This window comes from Tachysurus fulvidraco, chromosome 23 (genome assembly GCF_022655615.1).
Source record: "Tachysurus fulvidraco isolate hzauxx_2018 chromosome 23, HZAU_PFXX_2.0, whole genome shotgun sequence".
Lineage (NCBI taxonomy): Eukaryota > Metazoa > Chordata > Actinopteri > Siluriformes > Bagridae > Tachysurus > Tachysurus fulvidraco.
The window spans coordinates 8,280,878-8,307,684 of NC_062540.1; the positions used below are offsets into that span (position 1 = coordinate 8,280,878).

At 38.0% G+C, this 26,807-nt stretch overlaps 2 protein-coding genes and 1 long non-coding RNA gene across 7 annotated transcripts; 1 reads left to right on the forward strand and 2 right to left on the reverse strand.

Moving 5' to 3' along the window:
- Window positions 1-2,265: 2,265 nt before the first annotated feature.
- Window positions 2,266-4,551, reverse strand: rps21 (ribosomal protein S21). Of its 2 annotated transcripts, XM_027145222.2 has the most exons (6): window positions 4,413-4,550; window positions 3,840-3,930; window positions 3,678-3,741; window positions 3,153-3,224; window positions 2,743-2,798; window positions 2,266-2,331 (listed from the first exon to the last, which is right to left on the reverse strand). In XM_027145222.2, exons 2-6 carry the CDS (start codon window positions 3,887-3,889, stop codon window positions 2,322-2,324), a joined length of 252 nt encoding a protein of 83 aa, XP_027001023.1. In that variant the 5' UTR covers window positions 3,890-3,930; window positions 4,413-4,550; the 3' UTR covers window positions 2,266-2,321. The 2 variants fall into 2 exon arrangements, with proteins under 2 accessions (XP_027001023.1, XP_027001024.1); XM_027145223.2 differs by lacking the exon at window positions 2,266-2,331 and having other exon boundaries at window positions 2,739-2,798; window positions 4,413-4,551.
- A 256-nt stretch (window positions 4,552-4,807) lies between these two features.
- On the forward strand, window positions 4,808-24,332 carry acss2 (acyl-CoA synthetase short chain family member 2). Of its 4 annotated transcripts, none has more exons than XM_027145215.2 (20): window positions 4,808-4,952; window positions 5,542-5,689; window positions 5,819-6,014; window positions 9,637-9,728; window positions 9,808-9,911; window positions 10,768-10,840; window positions 11,992-12,067; window positions 12,153-12,267; window positions 12,797-12,844; window positions 15,947-16,084; window positions 17,731-17,901; window positions 18,222-18,355; window positions 19,720-19,852; window positions 20,592-20,648; window positions 20,806-20,886; window positions 21,729-21,837; window positions 22,193-22,261; window positions 22,345-22,521; window positions 22,688-22,762; window positions 23,020-24,332. In XM_027145215.2, the coding sequence occupies exons 2-20, from the start codon at window positions 5,563-5,565 to the stop codon at window positions 23,145-23,147; spliced, it is 2,103 nt and encodes a 700-aa protein (XP_027001016.1). In that variant the 5' UTR covers window positions 4,808-4,952; window positions 5,542-5,562; the 3' UTR covers window positions 23,148-24,332. The 4 variants fall into 4 exon arrangements, with proteins under 4 accessions (XP_027001016.1, XP_027001018.1, XP_027001019.1 ...); XM_027145217.2 differs by having other exon boundaries at window positions 12,800-12,844; XM_027145218.2 differs by lacking the exon at window positions 12,797-12,844.
- LOC125140033 lies at window positions 24,166-26,807 on the reverse strand. Its single transcript, XR_007139241.1, has 2 exons — window positions 26,035-26,807; window positions 24,166-25,957 (listed from the first exon to the last, which is right to left on the reverse strand). It is a non-coding gene; the product is annotated as an uncharacterized LOC125140033 (long non-coding RNA).

A 26,807-nucleotide genomic window follows, 5' to 3' on the forward strand; every position in this document is an offset into this window, starting at 1 on the left:
GTCCAGGTTAAAACAGTTTAGTCCAGCCTTGTTTAGTCATGTCTTTTATAATAAGCATTTTAGATGTTTGGATGTTATTTTCACTCCCACCTCTCGCACATTCACTCAGTTTGCAGTGGAGTGGCTGGATGCTTCATGCCCAGAGATATGTCATCTTCATGTCTGTGTCAATTTCTGTCTCTTTTAGTGATGCTGTCATAGAGTCCCTGCTTGCACTCTGACATAATGTGCTCTCTCAAGTGAAGAAGTCATTTCGAAGCTTTTATTGACATTTCAACCATATATAGCTGTTGCAGTACGCCGTGAAATGCGACGTTTCTCCAGGACCATGTGGCTACACAAAACAATGACAGAGCTAAGGAGAAACGTCTCATTCCACTCTTTGTCTTGCTCTCTCTCATGCACACTGGCACAAGTCCTACCATTGGACACCATGGTTTTGGTCAGTTTTGAGCCTGTGTTCCATTATTTACATTTCATAGATTTGGCAGTAATTAATTTATTAAAGCTATAATGAATTTAGAAATGCTGATGCTTATGTTGTCTGTTCCCTGTTCAGAGGTCACCACAGTAATTCTTCTGATGCCCTTCCTGACACAACCCTCCCATTTAATCCAGGCTTCATCACTGAGCATTTGCACTTCAATGGCTGGATTAGATCCCTGCCCAGGAATCAAACCCAGGCCACAGAAATGAGAATGTGGGATCCTGCCAATGGACCACCAGCAAGCACAGCAGTTGCTCAAAAGCTCCTGGTTACACAATTGCACTTTGCTAAATTTTCGAGTCGGGTTCCTCTCCAGGTTTCTTCATCATACGTTCTCAGGGAGTTTTTCACCGTTCCCTCTTGCTTGCTCAGTAGTGATATATATATATATAAATTACAATGCCAAAATCTATCATTTTTATTCTGATTTTTGATATTCTTGTACAGCTGCTTTGCAACAATGTCCATTGTTAAAAGCACTATACAAATAAAATTGAATTGTATTAAGTTGTGTGTGATCTGTGTCCCATTTTCTTGTCCTGCCTCCCCCGGCATTAAAATTTTATTGGGTAATTTTAATGCCGGATGACAAGGTATAATCATGTGAATAAATTAGGACACCCCATTAAATATTAAGTTCTCCATTAAAAAATGTCAATTTCTGATCTTGTTATAATTTGTACTTGTAGATGAAAGTGATTGTGTGCTTGTAAACAACAACAAAAAATTCAACTCTCACTTCAACAATTAAATCAAAATAATTATGTTTAAATGCAGCAAGCCTTCTTCAACCTCTGTAACAGTGTTCTAATAATTTGCACCAGATGCGATACATATACGTATACATAAATACAAATAAATGTGGGGGTGACCTTACTCTTTCCTCTCAAGGATTTCACTTTGTTTTTATTACATTTTAAAGATCGTTTAAAAAACCGCTTAGGTTTTATTTGTTTAGTTATATTACTTGAATCTTCCGGTATTGTTAAAATAAAGATAAAGAGGGCCATATGTTGTCACAACTGTATCTGCTGAATAAAAGAATGGGTTTTGCTGTTTATATTTAAATGTTTAACAAGAAACCACTGAATTTCGTATCACAACTTATAATTCTGTTGCCTTTGGTCACCTAACACACCTACACATGGTTTGGAAGCTGTCTGCAGACTATGACATCAGCAGTCAGATTAAACCATCATATCATCAAGGAAATGATTCAGATGAACCCCAAATGAAGACCAACTGCTTCTCTGTGATTTTCTTGATAACACGCATAAGAAATACTAGTTTCTCCATTTGAATTTTGTTGGTTGCTAGATTACATTAAAGGTGGAAAAAGATCTATTATTAACAAAATGATGCCAAGATTCAAGCTTCATCATAATACTCAGACATTACTATATAAAAGCAAATGACCTTGCGTGATCTGAGATCAGCATTTAACAATCATGATATACATCAAGAGAGCACTTTAAAAAAAAAAAAAAAAAAAAAAAAAAAAAAAAAAAAAAAAAAAACAAAGCTGAGGAATGGGTAAAGACCAAGCACTGGCTTAATAAATCAGTTCATTCTCTAATCAGGTTTCTGGGGTTCTTGGTGCATCTTGTACTCACTTTTTTGCCAAGCATGTGGACACATTCTATAGGACAGCATCCATATGCACAAATTCAAATCTGGCAAGTCTTTAAAAAATAAAATAAAATTAATTAATCTACATCTAAGATATTACAAAATCTGTAGGTAAACATTGTACAAACAGCATAAAAAAACAACACAGCTCCTTTTTGTTTACATTTTATTTTACAAAGAAACACCAGATGTACTTTCTTTAAACTTAGATGTTCCTGCAACAACAACAAAAAAGAAAGAAATTAGAAACAACAAACTCAGTGGACTATTATCCCCACTTTGTCTGACCTGCAGCTGTTCAAAAGAGAAATTAATTTGCTAAAAAAAATAATAATTGAACAGCCGTCTATAGCGTTAATGACACAGCAAACTCAAATCCACGTTTAACAGAATGCTCAAAATCTAAAATGTTTACTGACAAACATACTAAGGAAGATGCTAATTTTACTAGAGGGAAAAAAGATACAAGACCAGGTTTACTTTAATTGCACAAACAGTCAATAAATGAGTTAAATGTATTATATTATTAATAAAAATAAAATTCCAAACTCTTTCCCATTGCTTTCAGGCTCAAAAAAAATGTTTTAATAATACAGTCATTTACACAATTTTAAATTTGTACTTACTTTGACACAATTGAGTCATTCTTTGCCAGCCTCAGGAGAGAGTCATCGGCTTCACCCTAGGAATAAGAAAGCAGCTTTAAAATCGTTTTATAGAATTTTTCATGAACCTTGTTGGGATTTAAAACCACATGAGGATTCAGAGCAAACAGCTAATTGCCTAAAATATGGTCATGCTTCAAGGAAAAGAACCATGGAAAAGAAATTCTGGAAAGCTTATCCTTTTTTTCCTGGAAAAAGCTTGGGAAACACCAAGGTAATCATCTTTGAAAAGGAAAAATTCTTGTGATTCTATGGTACTGAAAGCATTTAGCTCATCACCAGCAGACAATCATGCAGAACATAAAATGTCAGACAAAAACCTGATCATACTCCAACTACATGCTTAATGACAAATTCACTGAACATCTTACCATTCTACGAATAGCACCACAGATAGCGTAGGTCTTGAACTGGCCATTGAACCTGCCGGTGACCTTGTCAACCTGAAAAAAGTTGGAAAACAATGGAAAAGAACTGATAGGTCATTTAATGTCACACAAACTATCAGCCAGCACCATACATGCATACCATACATACCAGCAACACACATGAACAGCATTACTGCGAAAGAACCTGATTCATGTTGAAACTTTAGAGGCAGGTGATTTGAAACAATAATACGAACAGGACGAAAAAACTGACAGAAATAATAGGCTAGATAAGTGTGAAATAAATAAATGAAATATATATATATATTTCTCAATACATTTGGTAGAATTCACATTTCATTACAAGTCCACCACGTACTTTGATTTGCTTTACATTATAGCCTATGTAACAAATGTGAATCTGTTTAAGCCCTGAAGCCCTGTTTAAATAAGACAAAGGCAGAACTTCACTATTGCACATAAAGGCTTTAGGATCCCATGGATTTACATAGTGATGAGCATGTTTACCTCAGCAATGTTGAGCTGGATGGAAGCATGGTCCTTTGCACCGATAATCCTGTTGCTGGCAGAACTGCACAGAAAAATGCAGTGTTTAAATGCTCAATAGAGAACAAAATCAACACGCATCCACAGTATATGACAACAACAACAAAAAAGGTTTATATTTACCATTTACGAGGCACGTAAAGGTCCACGAATTCTCCAGCGTCGTTTTGCATGGTGTAGAGTTTTTTAACGGCCGTTAAAAGGCTTTAAAGACCTGAACACATCACAAGCGGTAGAAACGTTAGCTAACAACTACAAGCAAGATAATCTTTTAATATTGTCTTTAACTAACTCTCACACATACTCAAATACATACACACACATGCATACATATACACACATACATACATATACACTCACACTCACTCACTCACACATACTCTCTCTCTCTCTCTCACACACACACACACACACACTAATAAATGTAATGACATTGCTTGAGAAACTAATTAATCCTATCGCACGGCTAACGAAAACTAGCATTATGTAGCAGGTCGGCTAATGCTACATAGCACAGGAGCGTCTGCGCACCGCCTTAAATGTAAAAAGCCGACATAATTTAAGAGGTTATTCCACCTATACACACAAATTACTCCTTACACCGGCGTTACATACATACATATCTAAAATAACCGAAATATTCCAGAGAACGGACAAAGAAACACAATTTTATTATGGAGCACGTTTTCTTCTTACCGCAGACTACGAGTGGCTGACGGAAAAGGAAGAACTCGCTAGCGTCAGGAAATTACGTAAAGGTGAAAGTTTGCATGAGTCGCCTGAGCGCCCCCTAGTGACTGCTGTGCTGCACTACATGTTTGTTACATCTATTTAATAATAAACCGGGCGAATGGTGGGATTGTGATGTCGTGTCATTTATCTGGTTCTCATTATTATAATTATGAAAACTGTGTTTTCTTGGAGCCATGTGGTATTTATGTGTGCACCTTTAATCTGAGCCAGTTTTATTCAGTCAAAACGACACTGCAACAACATCGCTGCTTCGTCTCAGCCAATTAGTTCTCGGGGCTTTGTATTACTTAATGAATATTTATAAGCTTACCCCTACTTGCCGTCCAATTTGAGAGTTTGTCTTAAGTCCCCGCCTACTTTTCGGAATCCTAAATGCTGATTGGTTGACTATTCTCCTGTTGTAAAGCTAGTATAGTGAGCGTCTTGCATTGTGTGTAAAGGACGTAAGAAAGGATTTTGTTTGGACATGCGACCGATGTGAAAGTAGGTTTTACTACGTGCTGTTTTGCATTATAAATGTCGATAAGCTCGTTATTCGAGCGATGGGGTTCAGTGTGAGTAACCAGGACTGAACGCAATTGACAAGTTTATTTCAAAGAGCTAGAAAATGATACAAAACGGCCTTCAAGAGCAAAGTGCAATAAAAATGTTTGACTTCAACAGAAAACCTACTACAAAGTAACTAAACACACCGATACGGTGCATCATACAGCCTGTGAGCTGGGTATATTTTTACTAGTTTGTCATTTATACAGAAAAATGTCACCACATGTCAAGGTGCTTTTAGTAAAGTAGCTCGAGTTCGCTACAGGATCCTGGCTGTTATGTAGCTAGCTGTTATGTCGCTAGCTGATAGCTTGATGGTTGCTAACACTTTCCTATTCGAACTGTAGATTCGGTCACTTTGCGTGTGGTGTTTGTACGCGGAAGTAACTGTCACAGGACGCCTTTAAACAGGACTGAAGGACGTTCAGTTCAGCAGCTGCTAAGCTACTTCAGTTTTACGTGATTTGGTGCTGAAGGATCAGTAAACAGAACGAAGTGTTGTTGTTTTTTTTTTTTACTATAACAGGTTTGGTCCCTATTAGCCACAATGTTACCATATAAAGTTCCGTCAGAAGAGACGCTGCACGCCCCAGACGAGCTGAAGAAACAAGCTCATGTCTGCAGCTTGGAGAAATACACTTATCTCTACAACAAATCAGTCGACTCACCAGAGGGTATTAATATGATTCTTTTCTGGTGTTATATATAACATGTCTGGTGTCTCCTGGATGTTGCTCACATGAGACATCTTTTGAACGTAAGCTTACATTTGCTTTGTGAAACTGGCTTGTCTTTATGTTTAGAGTTTTGGGGAGATGTTGCCAAAGATTTTTTTTGGAAGACCAAACACACTGGCAAGTTCATGGACTACAACTTTGATGTGACTCATGGGGGAATTTACATCAAGTGCATGGAAGGAGCCACCACAAATATCTGCTACAATGTCCTGGACCACAATGTCCATGAGAGGAAGCTGGGAGACAAAGTGGCTTTTTACTGGTAAGTCTGTGATTTATTTTTTCCAACCATGTATTGTACAACCACTCAGATCTCCATCAGGACTTGTGTCTGTTGAGAATATGTTTACTGCTCCCTTGTGTCCCATCAGAATCAGATTCAGAAGGAGTTGTTTGTGTCATACGCTTACAGAACACGGAGGCAGCGACGACACATAGGCCATAAAAATAAGATGAGAATTAAAAAAAATTCATATATGTAAATACAAATAGACACATTTTTTAAAAAATAAATAAATTGTATGTACAGTCATGATATGGATTAGAATAGAATGAGATGCAGGGATGTAATAGGATGGAGGTGGTAACAAATAAATATAAGATTATTGCACATTGTTATTGCATAATAGTGGAATATTTAACTGTTCATGAGGTAGTTTGACTGTTCTTGTGCCTGGTTGTGCTGGTATTTTGGGCTCTGTAGATGGTAAACGTTCAAAAAGCGGATGACTTGGATGTGAGGGATCCAGAGTGATTTTCTGAGCCATTTTCCTCACTTTGGATATAAACAGTTCTTGATCGGAGGGCAGATGAACAACAATAATCCTTTCAGCAGTCAGACCGTTCTCTGTAGTCTGTAGCTTGTAGCTGAGCCAAACCAGACAGTTATTAATGTGCACAGAACAGACTGGATGACGGTTGAGTAGAACTGTTTCAGCAGTTCCTGTCACAGGTTAAACTTCTACAACTGGTTAAGGAAGTACATCTTTTGTTGGGCCTTATTTACAGTGGTGTTGAGGTGAGTGTCCCACTTCAGGTCCTGGGAGAGCCACAGTGCTATCCATGATGGTGAGTGGTGGGAGTGCAGAGGGGTTTCTTATGAAGTCCACTATCATCTCCACAGTTTTGAGCGTATTAAGCTCCAAGTTGTTGTGACTGCACCTTACAGCCAGCTTTTTAAGCTCCTGTCTACAGCCAGACTCCTCTCCATCCTTGATGAGGCCGATGACTGTAGTGTCGTCCGCAAACTTCAGGAGCTTAACAGATAGGTCATAGAGGTGCAGTCGTTGGTGTACAGGGAGAAATGGGGAGAGAACATAACCTTGAGGGGTGCCAGTGTTGCTGTTTGTCATGAATTTCCCTTGTGTCACTAGCTGCTGCCTATTTGTCAGAAAGCTGGTGATCCACTGACAAATAGAGCTAGGAACAGAGAGCTGGGTTAGTTTGGTCTGGAGGTGCGTTGTATATTGTGATGGTGTTATTCACTTATTCTGTAACTTGAACATTAATTAAAAAAATTGACATACATTTTAAGTGTGGTCTACTGATTTAGCTGGAATGGACTGTTAAAAATTTGGTACAATTACTAATCTTTTTTGTTGTTTGGTGTCATTGTCAAAATATATCCCACACACAGGCAGCATGGCTCAAGAGGTTAAAGGTGGGGTCTCTGTTGTTTGAGAAATGCTTCAGAAAACTGCGTTGGGCCGCCAAACAAAACAAAAACAAAACTAATGTGTAGGCAATGAGCTGAAAGGGGCGGGTCTTGTCAATATAAGCGGAGAGAGTGTTCAGTGCGCATGTGTGACATTAACAGAAAACGGTTTTATCATTGACATGGCGGATAAAAACAAAGAAAGAAAGTGAAGAAAGGCTTATGATAAGGCAAGAAGAAGGACCCGTGTTAATATAGGATCAGCTTTCCAGCGCTGGAGAGAACTGAACGTCTTTCGCGTGAAGCGGACATAAACCTTTCACGGTACAACATGCAGTACTACAAAAACACATTTGTATTACCATATTATTACTTATTATTATTATTATTATTATTATTATTATTATTATTATTATTATTATTTATTGATAAAAATATATCCTCGGTCAGGTATAACTATATAAATATATAATTATTATAAATATAATTATTATAAATATACCCTCGGCCCAAAAAGTTCCACCATAATACTTGTCTGGGTGTATGTGTGGTTTGGAGTTATCAAAACAGGGGTGGGGCCAATTTGGGTTAGTGGCATGTTTGTTTTGGTGATTTGAAATGTCAACATTGGCTTTCAGACAACGGAGACCCCACCTTTAAGGCACTGGGTTGTTGATTTGAGGACCAGGGTTCCAGCCAACCTGCCACTGTTGGGCCCTTGACCAAGGCCCTTGACTCTTTGCTGTTTGTTGCATTGTGGCTGACCCTGCACTCTGACTTCCAAAGTTGGCATGTGCGAAGAACGAATTTCACTGTGCTGTTATGTATATGTGGAAAATAAACGTATTCAAGTTTGGATAAAAAACATTTTGAATTGTTCTTTGTAAAGTTAAATCTGCCCCTACTATATGTCACTGGAATAGACACAATAATAAGACAGTTTGAAATTGCAAAAATATGGTACATGAAGAGAAAAATAATGGTATATGAAATGAAAATGGTATGATTTTAAGTCAAAGATATTGATGTTTGTATTGGTTTGTGTTCTTATGCGTACATTTACACACACTTTCTGGATTTACAGTATGTTCAGGAATAACAACATTTCTTGGGTAAATGTTTATACAAACCATTTGCGAATTAATCCTTTCACATCAACCTTAGTAAATGAGGCTCATTGATAATGCTTATACTACTATTAATAATTGTAATAATAATAATAACACAAAACATGTTGCCATAGTGGCATGCAAGAGTCTGTTTTTTAAGTAGAATAGTTTTATTTGGTGATATGTAGACATGTGGGTAGAAACTGAAAACAAACCCGTTCTTCTGTATGTACCCGTCTGTTCTTCCCAAGTTCTTGCCAAGTTCCTAAAAGAAAATGCAAACAAACAGTTAATGTTTGATGTTTTTGCAGCCACATGCTTTTTTTTCCTAGTTATGTTCCACTAGTATTTTACATTATGAGCTTTTAAATATTGTTAAAATATATAAGATCTATTCAGGTTTATTTGTCTAGAGCTTTTAACAATGGACAATTGTTGCTGGCAAATGATTAAATTAAAATGTATTCTTAATCAGCAAACCTGAAGCAACAGTGGTTAAAAAAACTCCCTGAGATGATGTGAGGAAGAAACCTCGAGAGGAACCAGACTCAAAAAGGAAGCCATCCTCATGTGGGCGACACCTTATATTGTGACATTACATTAGAACATCTTGCAGCATATTGTAGGAAGAAGGGTTGGCTATGTCACAATATAAGTAAACCTTTTACTAGATAGATAGATAGATAGATAGATAGATAGATAGATAGATAGATAGATAGATAGATAGATAGATAGATAGATAGATAGTACAAGTACATAGCAACAAAATGTCGTTTAGCATCTTTGCAGAAGTGCAAATAGAAAATTTGCAAAGGAACAAGTTCTGATAAATATGTTAATATGTGTACAACAAGTAAATAAAGGTATAGAAGGTAGTGTGTGCATAAGAGTATGTGAATATGTGTGAGCTGTATATACAGCATGTTTATCAATGTGTGTATTATGTACATTGTATGTAGAACTGTGACCAAGATAATATTCAGTGTTTGTACAGATAATATACATAAATGGATGTAAACTAGGGTAGGCAATGAATTTGCAGTCTACATTATAATCAAGTAGAGAGGATTATAAACCATGTATTATTATTCATAAATCTCTGTTTTTTTTTATGGATTTAGGGAGGGGAATGAGCCAGGAGTGGAGAAGGTGGTGACTTACAAAGAACTACTACAGCAAGTGTGCAAGTTTGCCAATGTTCTAAAGTCCCAAGGTATGTTAAGTGAGAACCAGCTGACATTTTAGAAGATGGTAGAAATTTGGAAATTCAAATGATGTACTCTGTCCCAAAGGAGTGAGGAAGGGGGATCGTGTCTCCATCTACATGCCGATGGTTGTTGAACTGGTGGTGGCCATGTTGGCTTGCGCCCGTATTGGAGCTGTGCATTCGATTGTGGTATGTTTATCCTGTAATTTGTTTTTCTCCTCAAATTATTGCTTTTACTGTGGTGTTAGCATTTGCTATTGCCATACAAAAGTTTTTATCACAATAATTCCAGATGTTTCCAGATTTATTAAAACATGCGGATAATATGGGCATCACCAAATACAAATATATTATTTGAATTGAACAGATAATGCGTCTAAGGGGCAGATGGCTACATTTTTCTTTAATGTAGCTCATTAAAGGACAGGTCACAAAAGCTTGTGGTAGGGTTGCCAGGGTTCATGTATGTTTTTGATCCTCAAAACTGATCCCTTATTAAAACAATATCTCTGCCTATAAGTGGATTGTTCAATGTAACTCCTAATATAGTACCCAATTGTGCATAGTCACTTCTACGTTCATAGTGCATGTTTATTGGCATTATATTATTGTTGTATATTATTATTAAAAGGAAATCCTTTTAGAATAAACTTCTACAGGCAATACAACGAAGTGCTGCATTAAGGACCCCATTTTGACTTGCTGAAGCATTGCTACCCAGCTTTATAATGTTCAAGTGAATGTCCAGTGGGCTTTCTGTAATGTAAAAATTGAAGTAGGACTTAAAATCTTATGACAATAAAATAAATGTAATAAAATATTCTGTGGATAGATGTTCTTGATTTCAGAATGATATCATTGATTTGAAACATTACATTGATCACAGATAGAAAGTTTCACAGGGCCTGGGGTGTTGAATAAAGTTATGATGGGTTAGAAATCATAACCCCTGTTTTGGGAGACCTTGGGGTATGCACATATATCTAGTAACATTATAAATAGTATGTGTATTACTTTATTTTTAAAGATGTGTGTCATGCTCCAGTTTGCAGGCTTTTCAGCTGAATCACTCTGTGAAAGAATTATGGATTCTCAGTGTTGTCTGCTGATTACATCTGGTAAGAATTATGTAATGTTGAACTTTATTTTAGTTATCATTAACAAGTTAAATTTACCAACACAATTGCAGCAAGGCCCTTTAACTAGTGATGGACAATGTAAAAGTTACGTATTGAAAATGAAATGGAATTAATTATCTAAAGCTGCGTTGGGTGTTATTTGCCTCAGTCTGTGGAAGAAAAGAAGTCAGAATCTATGTAGTTTTTGGACTCACTCTAAGCACCACTGTTAATAACTTTTGAGTTTGAATGGAGTTTAAAAGTCAGGTTAGTCCACTTATTCAAATAAAGTGTCAAGTGGGTTTTTATTGTCATTCCTTTATACATCTTGTAGACACAATACAATAATACAGGACAATAAGCACACAGAACATGGCCTGTAAAATCTAAACTGTAGCAGCAAGAAGTATAGTTACAATATCGGCAGCAAAAAAAATAGTTCCTTAATTAAACATGTCTTATGCAGCTTGGTAAATCGCAGTTTGTGGTGGTATTCAAGTTAGGTGACTAGAACAGATGAGCATTTGGAGCCAACGATGTTGAGTAATCTGACTGCCTCAGAGTAGAAACTGCTGCTGGTGGCACAGATACCGGTGCGCAGATGTTTTAGGGATTTTCTTTGTCCATTTTTTCTTCTATCATGTGAATATTAACTGCAGCTCTTGACCTGTATGCATTGTGCGTCTGCCACAAGACGTGATTGGATATCTGCACAAATGTACAGGTGTTCCTAATAAAGTGGACTGTGTGTGCATGTGTGTGACCATCACATGACCAAATGTGTCTGGTAAATTGAATGAATTGTAATTTGGTGTCCTATGTATACATATCTCAGCCAAGTAAATTTAGATCATTTAAATCTTTCATTATTGTTCTTGAATTACATAATTATTTAAAGAGAAAATAATAATAGTGATAATGACAATGGAATGGTAATGATAACCTTTATTAGAATATAACATTACTTATGTATATCTAATAAACTTTATACATTTGGTGTGTGTACTTACTGCATTATATAGAACACACAAATCACTACTTTCCAAGGACTAAATATTAGATTGGAATTATTTATTCCTAGTAAGTACGAGTACCCACTTTATATTTAGGTTGTCGTCTAATTTTGTTTACTTTCTGTGTTTCTTTCTTAGATGGCTTTTACAGAGGTGATAAACTCATACATCTTAAGGTTATTGCAGATGAAGCGCTACAGAAATGTCGAGACAAGTAAGCTATACACCAAATTTATAAGGGTTAGATCTTTAGCTTACTGTCTGAAAGTTGTTTGTTGAATGCACTGTGTGTGTGTTAGGGCTTTCCCTGTAGAGCGATGCATTGTCTTGAAACACTTATCAAAGGATGAACGAGAGATCCCTTCACCAAGCTCCATGTCACCCCCAGCAAAACGCCCATGCCCTGACCTGCAGGTGACTATAGATTTTGCTTATTAATCACTTTGGGTTGCGATTGTAAAGCTGCAGTTATATTCATTAATGTTGACTTACTAATTTATTTATTTTTATTATTATTTTTTTTGTTCATAACAGAAATATGGCAACATCCAAGAGTACTTTTTAGTTTATTATATAAGCCAAGCTGAGTTCAGTTCATCCCAAGTTGTTGATGAACCGTTGTTTTGTTTTGTTTTTGTTTTTTTGTTTTTTTAAACATGCATCCTAATTTTGAAAGGCACTATAGCCATTATATAGACACTTTAGCTGCACATTTTTTCATAAATTAAAATTTGAATATAAATGAAATTTTGACTGTTATTGCTGTTGGTACAGACAGTATCATCTGTTTAATTATTTCATTCTTTTACTGCTTCTAAGTCTTTGGTAATATCAGATGTCGCTGTATTTTTGTTCAGTGTGGAGCTAAATGTCTTCACTTACATTGAAGTGTTGCCATATTTATACAAATCCTTTCACTTTCACTTCCTGCCCACCCTTTTAGCAGAAGAATCAGAAAGAAAAAGTAAGGAAGGTTCGTCAAATCCCCAAGGTATTTCATGTCCTCCCTCTGTTTAACGCTCCTTTTCTCCCCACACTTTCTTTAACACTTGGTTGACCCGATTCCTGGGAGACCATAACGCTAACAGTTCCTGAACCGTTTCTGATGCCTGCATCAGTGTTCTAATGCTAACATTGTGTGTCTGTGTGCATCTGTTCACGCACATTCATACACTTTTCAGACTTGGTACAACTCCGCTGCTTTAAAAAGAAAGCTGTAAAAAATGCTGTTTCTGTTGACGAATTTGTTTTGTTAGTTTCAGATTAATTGCTTATTTTTTGGTGGTACCGATTCTGAAACGTGATAATAACATTATATCTGGGGGGGAAACCCAGATAACCTGTGTCTCACATATTATTTGTCCCACTTCATTTGTTTTGTGTTCTTACTAGAATGTCAATACTGTGGACCCCAAACATGTGACCTTAGAATATATATTTTAACAAAAAGTTAGTCATGTTAGTCATTTGTTAGTCATCCACTTCTACAGCAGATATAAAAAGTATGAAACCAAGATAAATCATGTCAAAGACTTTTCTAACTTTTATGTGAAATTGCAATATATTAAAGTGGAAAGTTATTTTAGGGGATAAATATATGATTTATTGTGGAATATGTCTATAACATGTCTGTTCTGATATTGTGAGATTTACCCCCACTGTTCATAACTGATCAGGTCTTAACATTTCACTTTGACCATTTTTCTTACTTAATAAAAGTGCATCTGTCAGACGTAACAAAACTAAATGCGATGCAACAGCTGGCCAACAGAGCGACCGACTAGGCCCAGGCTAACACTAATGAGGATGTTACTAGTGTTTCAAAATCATTTTTCTTTTTTTTTTGGTATCATAGTTAAACAATACTTTGGTCAAACCTGTTTAAGACTGAGGGTAAATGTGTCTGGAACCACAATAAGACTGAGGGTAAATGTGTCTGGAACCACAGTAAGACTGAGGGTAAATGTGTCTGGAACCACAGTAAGACTGAGGGTAAATGTGTCTGGAACCACAGTAAGACTGAGGTTAAATGTGTCTGGAACCATAGTAAGACTGAGGGTTAATGTGTCTGGAACCACAGTAAGACTGAGGGTTAATGTGTCTGGAACCACAGTAAGACTGATGGTTAATGTGTCTGGAACCACAGTAAGACTGATGGTTAATGTGTCTGGAACCACAGTAAGACTGAGGGTTAATGTGTCTGGAACCACAGTAAGACTGATGGTTAATGTGTCTGGAACCACAGTAAGACTGAGGGTTAATGTGTCTGGAAACACAGTAAGACTGAGGTTAAATGTGTCTGGAACCATAGTAAGACTGATGGTTAATGTGTCTGGAACCACAGTAAGACTGATGGTTAATGTGTCTGGAACCACAGTAAGACTGATGGTTAATGTGTCTGGAACCACAGTAAGACTGAGGGTTAATGTGTCTGGAAACACAGTAAGACTGAGGGTTAATGTGTCTGGAAACACAGTAAGACTGAGGTTAAATGTGTCTGGAACCATAGTAAGACTGAGGGTTAATGTGTCTGGAACCACAGTAAGACTGAGGGTTAATGTGTCTGGAACCACAGTAAGACTGATGGTTAATGTGTCTGGAACCACAGTAAGACTGATGGTTAATGTGTCTGGAACCACAGTAAGACTGAGGGTTAATGTGTCTGGAACCACAGTAAGACTGATGGTTAATGTGTCTGGAACCACAGTAAGACTGAGGGTTAATGTGTCTGGAAACACAGTAAGACTGAGGGTTAATGTGTCTGGAAACACAGTAAGACTGAGGGTAAATGTGTCTGGAACCACAGTAAGACTGAGGGTTAATGTGTCTGGAACCACAGTAAGACTGAGGGTTAATGTGTCTGGAACCACAGTAAGACTGAGGGTTAATGTGTCTGGAACCATAGTAAGACTGAGGGTTAATGTGTCTGGAACCACAGTAAGACTGAGGGTAACTGTGTCTGGAACCACAGTAAGACTGAGGGTTAATGTGTCTGGAACCACAGTAAGACTGAGGGTTAATGTGTCTGGAACCACAGTAAGACTGAGGGTTAATGTGTCTGGAACCACAGTAAGACTGAGGGTTAATGTGTCTGGAACCACAGTAAGACAGGGTTAATGTGTCTGGAACCACAGTAAGACAGGGTTAATGTGTCTGGAACCATAGTAAGACTGAGGGTTAATGTGTCTGGAACCATAGTAAGACTGAGGGTTAATGTGTCTGGAACCACAGTAAGACTGAGGGTAACTGTGTCTGGAACCACAGTAAGACTGAGGGTTAATGTGTCTGGAACCACAGTAAGACTGAGGGTTAATGTGTCTGGAACCACAGTAAGACTGAGGGTTAATGTGTCTGGAACCACAGTAAGACTGAGGATTAATGTGTCTGGAACCACAGTAAGACTGAGGGTTAATGTGTCTGGAACCACAGTAAGACTGAGGGTAAATGTGTCTGGAACCACAGTAAGACTGAGGGTTAATGTGTCTGGAACCACAGTAAGACTGAGGGTTAATGTGTCTGGAACCACAGTAAGACTGAGGGTTAATGTGTCTGGAACCACAGTAAGACTGAGGGTAACTGTGTCTGGAACCACAGTATTCAGCACAGAATCATTCACATCCCATGGGTTTGTGAATGTCAAAATCTTGCTACTCTTTTCCTTGCCTACTTTCTCATGGAATTGACTGTTCTCACTTTTTAAAGCTAGCTCGCTATTTATTTTCATTTCAACACTCTTGTTTTCTTGAATGAAATGTAGTTACCTGGTTCTGTGTGTTCTGCTCTCAGCTACTACCATGCATGCTGGAATTGATCCAACCAACTTGCTTCTGCTCAAGTTATAGTGCTATTAGATTAGTAGCTCTAAGAGAGTGTACAACACTATTTTTATTTGGATTTTTCTCTTGTTTGGAATTTTACTCCTGTATTCCAGATTGCATGTAGTTGATTAGAGATATGTGGGGAACCCCTGTATGAGAATTGCACCTCAAATGTTTTGGGTTGAATCTTTTTAAACCGTATTCCTTAAATTTCAAGGCAAGAAAAAAATAAATCATGATGTGCTCTTCTGTTTCATGGTTCCTGGTTGGCACAGACTCCCTGGAACCCAGAGGTGGATGTATGCTGGCACAATCTGATGGATGCCGCATCAGATGAGTGTGAGCCAGTGTGGTGTGAATCTGAGGACCCTCTCTTCATCCTGTACACTAGTGGATCCACTGGCAAACCAAAGGTATTGTGTCACTAAACATATTGCTGTCCTAAAGTCTACGATGAGTTTTTCCTCATGGAGGTTTTTCTTGCCACTGTGGCTTCTGGCTTGCTCTTTGGTCTGTATACATTTCTAAAAACTTATGTCTAAAATATCCATAAGTATTTCTATAAAGCTGAATTGTGACATCTGTTGTTAAGAGTGATAAACAACAAATGAAACTGAATTTAAGCGAAGCTTTAAGCATTTTAGGAAATGCTGCCCGGTTGCTAAATCTGTTCACTTCATTTCTCATCACCTGTAAATGAAGTTTAGGTGTCAGAGTGCCCATGTTGACCCTTGTCCACTGCCAAAAGCACTTATAATAGGCATGTGCGCATCAGAATAGGACCATGGAACATGTGTGTGTGTGTGTGTGTGTGTGTGTGTGTGTGTGTGTGTGTGTGTGTGTGTGCGTGTGCGTGTGTGTGTGCGTGTGCGTGCGAGTGCGTGCGAGTGCGTGCGAGTGTGTGCGAGTGTGTGCGAGTGTGTGCGAGTGTGTGCGAGTGTGTGCGAGTGCGTGCGAGTGCGTGCGAGTGCGTGCGAGTGCGTGCGAGTGCGTGCGAGTGTGTGCGAGTGTGTGCGAGTGTGTGCGAGTGTGTGCGAGTGTGTGCAAGTGTGTGTGTGCGTGCACATCGCTTACTTGGGGGAAGAAAAGGCACCAGGTGTCACAGTTGTCACTTTTCCACTGAGGCAGTTAGAGTGCTGGTTCAGAGCCAGAGCCTAATTTAGAACCAGTTCTTACTGTTTCGACCGCCAAAGCACCGGCTCTGAAACAGGAAAAGTGGTTCTTATGTAGCACCAAAATGTTGCTGGTCTAGACGCTTGCGTCAGGAGCTGTGGGCGGGGCTACTGTTAGTGCATTTGATAATGTACTTAAAGTTTACTAATGTTTAATACACTTTTACTTTACCGCAATATGATCAATTATCAGCACACATGATAGTAAGTAGCTACATGCTACGGCTAACTTTTTTCTTTGTTAATGATAAAATAATGTTATGTTCTCGATTACAACCTCCGTTTATACAAATTACATGGAGCATGTACATGTTGGATTTGTCACGTTTGGATGCCAATAAAGCAACATCCGCCATTGTTGTTGTGTTTGCTGCTGCTGCGCTAACGTTCCTGGGAAACATGACACGTATACGGTGACGTCAGACTCGGCACTGTGATGGCTCTCTAGCACATGGAAAGGCAAACCAGTTCTTAGAAGGTTCACAAGTGGAACCAACTTTGAACTAGCACCAGCACTAGATCTGAACCAGCACCCGGTTCTTTTTGGTGGAAAAGGGAATATGAGTAGAAGGCAATGAGGCAGTCTGATGATTCAGTGTGATGACAATGTTCTTCTGGGAATGCTTGGGTCCATTTGAATGTTGCTTTGACAAGTACCACATGTACCAACTACCTAAACATGGTTACAATGATGTACATATTTCATGTACTCTTACCACAAAAGATTCTAGAGCAAAACCGAAAAAGAAGTAGAAAGAGTGGACATGCCTCCCTTTTGTCATTGTCCAATTTGCAATGTGGGGAAATTACTTCATCAGGTTGAAGTAGTTTTAACAGTTGTTCTGTTTTTTTAAGTCCTGATCAATGTTCTACTGTATTTTTTCCAGGGTGTTTTGCACACTGTCAGTGGTTACATGCTTTATACTGCTGTAACATTTAAGATGGTGTTTGACTACCACCCTGAAGATATTTACTGGTGTACAGCAGATATAGGCTGGATTACAGGTCACTCCTACATCACTTACGGTCCACTGGCTAATGGGGCCACAAGTGTTCTGGTGAGGAAACAACCTATACACTGTAGATTTCAACAAATTCAGAATATCCGGTGCAGTAGGTTCCTAATACTTGGTCATTTTATTTAAATTTAAGCAAATTTAAAAAAATAAGCAAATTTTTTAAAAGCACCTTTATTCAGAATCTAACTGCTATACAGAAAGTTAGCAGAAAGGTATAACTGACTTGTATACCTGTATTCTTCCTTACATTGCATTAATAGTTTTAATATTTTTTAATAATATTAATATTATGTAATATCTCTATCATATTATAATAATAATAATAATAATATCTGATTTTTTGCTGTCCGTGCTGACAGTTTGAAGGCCTGCCCACCTATCCTGATGTTAGCAGAATGTGGGAGATAGTGGATAAATACAAGGTCTCCAAGTTTTACACAGCACCCACAGCAATTAGACTCCTCATGAAGTACGGCAGCGAGCCAGTCCACAAGTAAGTCCTTTTTTTTACAACCGTTTTTTGTTGTTCTTACTCTTTAGATACTGTCATAATACTAAGAATATTATGTTTTCTCAGTCAAGGTGCTATGTTTATCCACACGGTCACAGCACGTATAAATGACCATGACATGTAAATGGCATTCTAACCGGGCAGGAAACTGTGGTGGGGTGTAATGATTGATGCATTGGGTTGTAAAAATTTCAAGATGTGCATCGCAGTCTGTAAACTGAACATCTAATTATCACATTGTTTGGAACTGCTCAAGAAAGAGTTCATAGAATCTGGCATTTTTGCTGTGAAGAGTTTATGCCTTAGATATGGAGCCTCAGATATGGTGAACTTGTAGTTATATTTAATCTCTGTAGCATTTTTTTTTTAATTATTTTTAATTTTTTAATTTAATTTTGTAATACAAATTGCTTTGTATTGTTTATACCTCAGGAAAAAAACTAACTATCATCACTTTTCTTCATTCAGATTTTGTTTTTGAATGCAATTCTGTGAATATTATTGAATCATAAATCCTATATTGCAAATTGAATGGATTTGTGACTGGAGTAACAGAAAATCACCAAACTTTGCAACAATCCCCATACAAGCTGTGCACATGTTCTAATCTGATTACTGTAGGTTGTTTGGATTCACATCATAACACTATATACATTGTATTTATTTTCATTTCACTATCTCAAGAATCAGTCAATTTAATTTTATGGATAAATAAGGTCAAATAAATGTGAAATTCCAATCTATATCCTACAGTTTTGGACACAAGCAAAAAAAAAAAAAAAGTCATTTTTTTAAAGATATTACTCAGAAGTCTGAGTAGGATAAATGTACTTTATTTCTCTCTCTCACACACACACACACACACACACACACACACTCTCTGTCTCGCACACACACACACACACACTCACTCACTCTCTCACACACACACACACATTCTCTCTCACTCTCTCACACACACACACACACACACGCATACACACACACACACACACACACACACCCACACACACACACAGGTGTTATGACCAGGGTAATGTTAGCTGTAAATGGTTGAGTTAATGTTATTAATAGTATATTAACATGTATTAATTTTAAATAGTGTTTCTACATTTTGCCTTAAATGTGTTTTTGTGCCTGCAGGTATGTGCATTTTCTTATTTAAATGTATTGTATCAAAATAACTTGAATCATTATGTAATATAATGGCTGATTGATGTGCAAATGTATGTATTTATGCATGCATGTGTATATGTATGTGTGTATGTTGTCAGGTAGTAATTTAAGTAAAAAAAATATTTATTTTTGGTGACTGAGGTATAATGTGTGTGTTTGTGTGTTCTTAGGTATAAGCGGAGCTCTCTGAAGATCTTGGGTACAGTGGGGGAACCTATTAACCCTGAGGCCTGGCAATGGTACTACAATGTAGTTGGGGAGAAGCGATGCCCTATAGTGGACACCTTCTGGCAGACTGAGACAGTAGGTGGCTACTTTTTTAGTGTCTAGGACTGAAATTACGTATGGTTATACTCATCCTGTATTATTAAGCAACTCAAGAATTAAAATAGATCTAGAATCATCTTAAATTTTTTTGCTTTTGTCAGAGGTTTGCACTAGGCCTGGGATCCCTTAAGACACCACATATATTTGTGACAGTCGGAAGTTTTTACTCTCATTGAGTGGTGCCAAGTTTACTGCATTCTTTTATTCACCTATGCATTCTTTTCCACCGAGGCAGTTTGAGTGCTGGTTCAGAGCCGGAGCCTAATTTAAAATCAATTCTTTAATTTTCGACCGCCAAAGCACCGGCTCTGAACCAGGAAAAGTGGTTCTTAAGTAGCACCAAAACATTGCTGGTCTAGTTTATTTTGTCAATATGGTTCTATGTAGATATTGTAAATACACCCTGTTCGGTGGTTTGTAGGAAGTCGCTGGCAGTTTTGGTTATTCTGTTTATTATTGTTTTTGGCTAGACAGAGAGCGAGGGGAGGACATGTATTTTCTTTTCTTTTCTTTGGATCAGGTCTTTTTTTAACTATTTTGGCCTTGCTGAATTTGCCCTTACTCACCTTCTCATTTGTATGAGAACCTTTTGCTTGAGTATTTTTTTTCTGTGTACTAGTAGTTTTATTTGATCTTCACCGTCTGCACACTGCCCCTTATAGCATGGTACTAGAGTGAATTCAGTAATAATTTACTCTGTGTTTGTGCTTTTCAGGGAGGACACGTACTAACACCTCTTCCAGCTGCAACACCTCTGAAACCAGGATCTGCAGTGAGTCTTTCTAGCTTCTAATCTTCTGTCATAGTTGTCCAAAACTAGTGGCACTGAGGCTTTGAATGTGGTCTTTTAGAGATGTCCAGTTGAATTTCCAATTTCTGTTGGATTTACTTTATGATTTTGGCCAAGACTTGTTTTATTGTGTCTACAGACATTTCCATTTTTTGGAGTCATTCCTGCCATACTGAATGAGTCAGGAGAGGAACTTGAGGGACCAAGTGAAGGTTACCTGGTAGGAGGCTTCTGTTTACACTCTGAAGATTTTTAATAATGTTTTATCATGTTTGCTACTAAAATACAAAAATAATGAAATATGAAGCATGTAAAATTTACCATCTGAATATCTCTCAGCTGCTGTTTTAATTAAAGTTTGAATTATTTGTATTTGTTTATGCGCAATTAAATGTACCAAAAATCCCAGAATTATGGGGAAAAAACTAAAAGATTCTTCAGTGCAGCTGGCTGGGGGTTTGGGGGGTGTCTTGGGGTGGACGGACCATTTTAAAAACACTTCGTAGGATATCCAGATTTTTATTCTAGATTTAAATGTCTCAATTTCTCAAGGCCAGACATTCAGTTTGTGTCCTGTGGCATAGGTTAGCAGCATCAACCAAAAATGTTGCTTGCAACCCAACATGCACTTCATGTCTGGTTTACTTCCTACAGTTGCGTTAATCCAAGATCTAATTGCTTCCTTAATGCAATTTAAGTTTTTCTGTAAAATGCCAATTCCTAGATGATAACAATTAATACAATCCATTTGTTGACCTCCAATGTGTGTAATTATTGTTCAGGTAACCTTTTTCATTGGAGGCTTTTTCATCAAAAAAGGACTCCTTATCAAATCAATTCAAATTTTATTAGAACTTGCAGTAGCAATAGTATCAATGTCTGTATTCTTTATTTAACAATGAAGCAAAATGCTGATATCTGTAAATTATTTTTATTGTTAATGTTGTTAAGAAGTATTATTATAAGTGTTTTAAATGGATTTGCATGTCTAGCAGTGTAAGTACATATTATTGTAATTATAGGGCACATATATCTATGCAAAATATATGTTGTTCTCTTTAGGTATTTAAGCAGCCCTGGCCTGGAATAATGAGGACTGTGTACAGGAACCACCCGAGATTTGAGACTACCTACTTTAGGAAGTTTCCTGGATTTTATGTAACTGGAGATGGTAATAATGAACATTAGCACTTAGCATTACACATTGGACATTGGCACTAGCACTGACTAGGTGGTGGTTTGGTCAGTGTGGCTGTGAACAGTTCTACTGAATTGAATATCAGTGAATATATCTTGTGATTGCAAGTGACATGCCATTCTGAGAATGCCTGGACTACTTGGAGTGTTTTAGGGCATTACTGGCTGTCCCTTTATTTCCAATATTAAGTCTATAGGAATTTGCGAATACAGCAAACTCTTGTTTTATGAAAAACTTTAATTTTGTTATGACTAAATGCTCACTTGAACTCATGAAATATTCCACAACTATATTGTGCACTTTTCACGTTCATATTTTATGCATTCAGGTTGCCGCAGGGATAAGGATGGGTACTACTGGATCACTGGCAGAATTGATGACATGCTTAACGTTTCCGGTAAAATCACATTTTCTTTGCTGTTTTTCTTTTTTGTTGTTTTGTATAATAATAGCGTAAAAATTGTATTAAACTTTTTTCAGGTCACTTATTGAGCACTGCAGAGGTGGAATCTGCTTTGGTGGAGCATGAGGCAGTTGCTGAGGCAGCTGTTGTAGGAACACCACACCCTGTTAAAGGGGAAAGCCTGTATTGCTTTGTCACACTCAATGACGGCATTAACTTTACTGCCACACTGGAGGCTGAACTCAAAAAACAAGGTTTGCTGAGGAAATACAATACACCTCTATTATAAAACCAGCTATATTTTGTGAAGTACTGATATCTGTTTCTTAGTCTTAACCTCTGAAGTCAGTTTAAAGACAGTACATCCAACTTTTTGAAATTTGTTTAAATTGACATGCTATGCCTTTTTTTTTTTTACAGTGAGAGAGAAGATTGGTGCCATAGCTACACCTGATTACATACAGAATGCGCCTGGACTTCCCAAAACCAGATCAGGTACCAGAATAACTCTGTGTGTGCCTCTGTGCGTGCGTGCGCGTGTGTGTGCCTGTGCGTGCGCGTGTGTGTGCCTGTGTGTGCCTCTGTGCGCGTGTGTGCGCGTGTGTGTGCCTGTGTGTGCCTGTGTGTGCCTGTGTGTGCCTGTGTGTGCCTGTGTGTGCCTGTGTGTGCCTGTGTGTGCCTGTGTGTGCCTGTGTGTGTGTGTTAAATGTATATAATGTTCTGTTGATTGAGCTTTTCTGTATTGTCCACAGGTAAAATCATGCGCCGTGTGCTAAGGAAAATAGCATCCAACCAACAGGATTTAGGAGACGTGTCCACACTAGCAGACAGTTCCGTTATTGAGCAACTGTTTGAGAACCGCTGCTGTACAACTGTGTGAACATTAGAATACACTATTAAAACCACTTTATTTCAGGGCACATAGATAAAATTTAAATGTATAGCTATCTTGGTTGAAGATCATCAGAAGAAGGGACTTGCTACAATTTCTAAGAATTAAATCTCCAAGAATTGAAAATAGTGTTTTTACTGGACCTGTTTGTATTTCTTCAGGATTATTTAATTCTAACCTTTTTCCCTCAGTACATGATTTTCCCCCCATTAAGTACATCTCTGATTGTATTTTTCTGTTATTTTAAGCACATACAGTACAGGAATTGAGTACTATTTATTGAATTTACTCAATCATCAGTAGGTTTTATATAAGAAATTGTTTTCATGTGCAAAGTGTCAGTCTCTCTCTCTCTCTCTCTCTCTCTCTCTCTCTCTAAGCAAACTGTCTGTACACACATTGTATTTACATTTGATCATTTTAGTTTTGATCATCAGGTACTAAAATCACTTAAATCGCATGAAAACTGTAAAACTCTATCTAATGTCTACCATTAGCTTGTAATTTTGTCTTTAAAAGAGGAAGGACATGGTTTTCCTTTAACTGAACTGAGAAAAGGACAAAAAAATTTCGTACAAAAATGCAGTGATAGTAATGCAGTAAATAATTTTAACTCCTGGATCATCCAGTTGTGATTATTTTTGGGACTGTGGTCTCTACAGACCATTCAGCTATTACATATTTACCTTTTCTTTCTTGAGGAAGGTGCTGTGATATCAATGGAGCAACTCGGATAAGATGCTAATTTACCATCATGTTAAATTTACCATCATGTTAAATACTTACCAGGTCTTGACACTGAGCTTATAAACTGTCAGATACCCTGAACTTGAGGCATTTCCAGGATATTTCCTGACATAATTATGTTTTCAAACATGAGCTTTCATTTGTATGTTCATCAAGCCATAGTTGTTCTGTATTTCATATCTTTATTTAGATTGGGATCGGTTATTGTGACTATTTGTAGTAATATTGTTACAAAGAGTCCTAGGTAAATGATTGATTCATGTTCTCTTACCAGGAAAAAAAACTGATTAATGTACTTTTGTCTTGTAATTGTCTATATCCCTTTTCTGTTTTAATCAATATATTTTAATCAACACATTTTAAGATTTAATTAAATTGTGGCTGAAATATACACTGGTGTGAGTAAAATAAAATGTCCATTTCCCATTTTGTCTTTCTATTCTTGCATTTAGTTGTGTATATATTTGTAAATAAGGTACTCTACTCTCACCTTCAAACTTTATTACAAACAAAAGCTAAGCTAAGTAAGGACGTGATGGTCCAGCGGTCCAGTTGCTGGGCTCCTAATCAGAAGGTGGGGGTTCAAGGCCACAAGCTGCTGAGACATCTATGCTGGGTCCTTGAGCAAGGCCCTTAACCTCACCTGCTCCAAAGGCGCCGCACGATGGCTGACCTTGTGCTCTGACCCCAGGCTCATAATAGCCTGGGATATGTGAAAACCAGGGGTCAGTGGTGGCTCAACTGGTTAAGGCTCTGGGTTGTTGATCGGAGGATCGAGGTGCAAGGCCCAGCACAGCCAAGCTGCCACAAGGCCCTCGACCCTCCCTACTCCAGGGGCGCTGTATCATAGCTGCCCCTGCACTCTGACCCCAACCTCCTCTGTTGGGGTATGTGAAGAAAAGAATTCCACTGTGCTGTAATGTATATGTGGTGATAATAAAGGCTTCTATGCCCTCTGTTCTGTTCTGTTCTAACCATTGTAGTGTAGACTTCTAGCTTTATTAAAAGGTATTTTCCAAAACTATTTTTACTACTTGGATGCAGATCCTTTGCAGCCAGATACTGTCTGAAGTCTGGAACTACTAGACATCTCCAAATGATGAAGCTTCATTCATTGGTTTTTACATCAGCTGCCTTGTTCTTTTTTGTCGGTTTTTTCTTCAGTATTTGAAACCTATGAAAAGTTGGGTTGATTTCTGCCATAGATGTCACTGCCTCCAGTATGTTTCACAGATTATGTATGCTTTTATCATGAGCCTTTTACTTCTCTGTACTCCATTCTCATACAAGTGGTTTTACATCTTTGTTTCATTCATCCACAAAAATGTCCATTGCATTTGGCAGACACCCCTGTCCCGTGTGACTTAGAGAAGCGCTTTTGAATGTGAGGATTGATAACAGTTTGACTGATCTAGCAACATGAAGCTCTCAGTGATAGCTGAAATAACAGTATCTGTGTGCTTTGAAGCTAGATGGTTTGGGATCTTTGAGGTGCTTTCATGGAATTTAGAATGGCAAGAAAGAAGTGATACTTGTCTGTAGTTGATTAAGGAATCCAGAGCAGGTTTCTTCAGGATGCGAGTAACCTTTGCTTTCCTGAAGGCAGATGGTATATGACCAGATGTTAGAGAGCCAGTAATGATAGCAGTGATGAGACTGCTCTGTGCTTTTCACTACACGTCCATACAACAGAAAACAGCTAATATCCCAGATTAACTTTTGCTCTATCTGGTTGAAGTTTATTTATTTCGGGTTTGACTGACCTCCTTCCACAGCTGATACTTGACCATGTCCCAGCTGCTGCATGCTACCTCCACCATATGAATGGCTGAAGTACCTGATACTAACTAATGATCGGTGCATTGGCATCCTTCATGAGGTGGAGCTCTTTAGGTCATCCCATACGTTGGCAACCACTTGACCATATACTCCAATTATCCTGTGCTTGGTCTACTTTACTGACAGCCCTCTGTCTGATGTGGCATAGAGTTCTCTTCCCCCTTCACCTCCTGGGCCTGAACAGTCCTCAGTCCTCTGTCTGATGCAGCCATCTGCGGGAAAAAAGAGAGAGTAGGAGTAAATGTCAGGAGTATGTAACAGCAGTCCCCCCACAAAAAACCACTTTTACCTGGCAGAAAGTCTGCTTGCATTGCTTCATCCTCTGGGCCGGATCTGGCACTTCCTTTTTAGTAAGTTTAGTCAGCAAGCTGGTAATGTGTGCAAAACTATGCAAGAACGTTTAAGAATTGCCAACCCTGCCCCAGAAACTACGTTTTTGGTCTTGATAAAAGTGATTGCCTGCCTGAGGCCCAATCAGTTTGGGGACACACCTGACCACTGCCCAAGTGGAATCCCACATACCTTACAATGTAGGCATAGGTCAAAATATAACATCAAATATATCTAAGAGTAAATGGTCTTGACAACGAACCGGTGTGAATTTTTAGTCTTTTATCATTTCCCAGCTACGCACACTCTAAAATCTCCATTGCTGCCATAACAGGCTTCACAAAATATAGTGGGAAGCCTTCCAGAAGAGTGATGTGGCTGTGGGGATTTCAGCCACAATACAGCTAAGTAGTTGGTCACAAATGCTGGATGGTTAAGGCCCAGTGTGAAGCTGTCATTATAATTAATCCTAAAAGTTACCTATTCAGTGAAGTTGAGATCTGGATTCTGGGAGGCCTGCTTTTGAGTAAACCATGTTCATGGATCTTTGTGCACAGGTGCATTATAATATGGGAATAGATTTGGGCCCCTTAGTTCCAGTGAAAGAAAGTCTTAAATTTTGCCAACAATTTGGATTGTAATTGTATTGAAAGAGATATTTACCAATCAAGAAGTTATCTGGCACATCTATTGGGTTCTGAAGCTCTTGCTCAAATTTCAAATTCTTTTTGA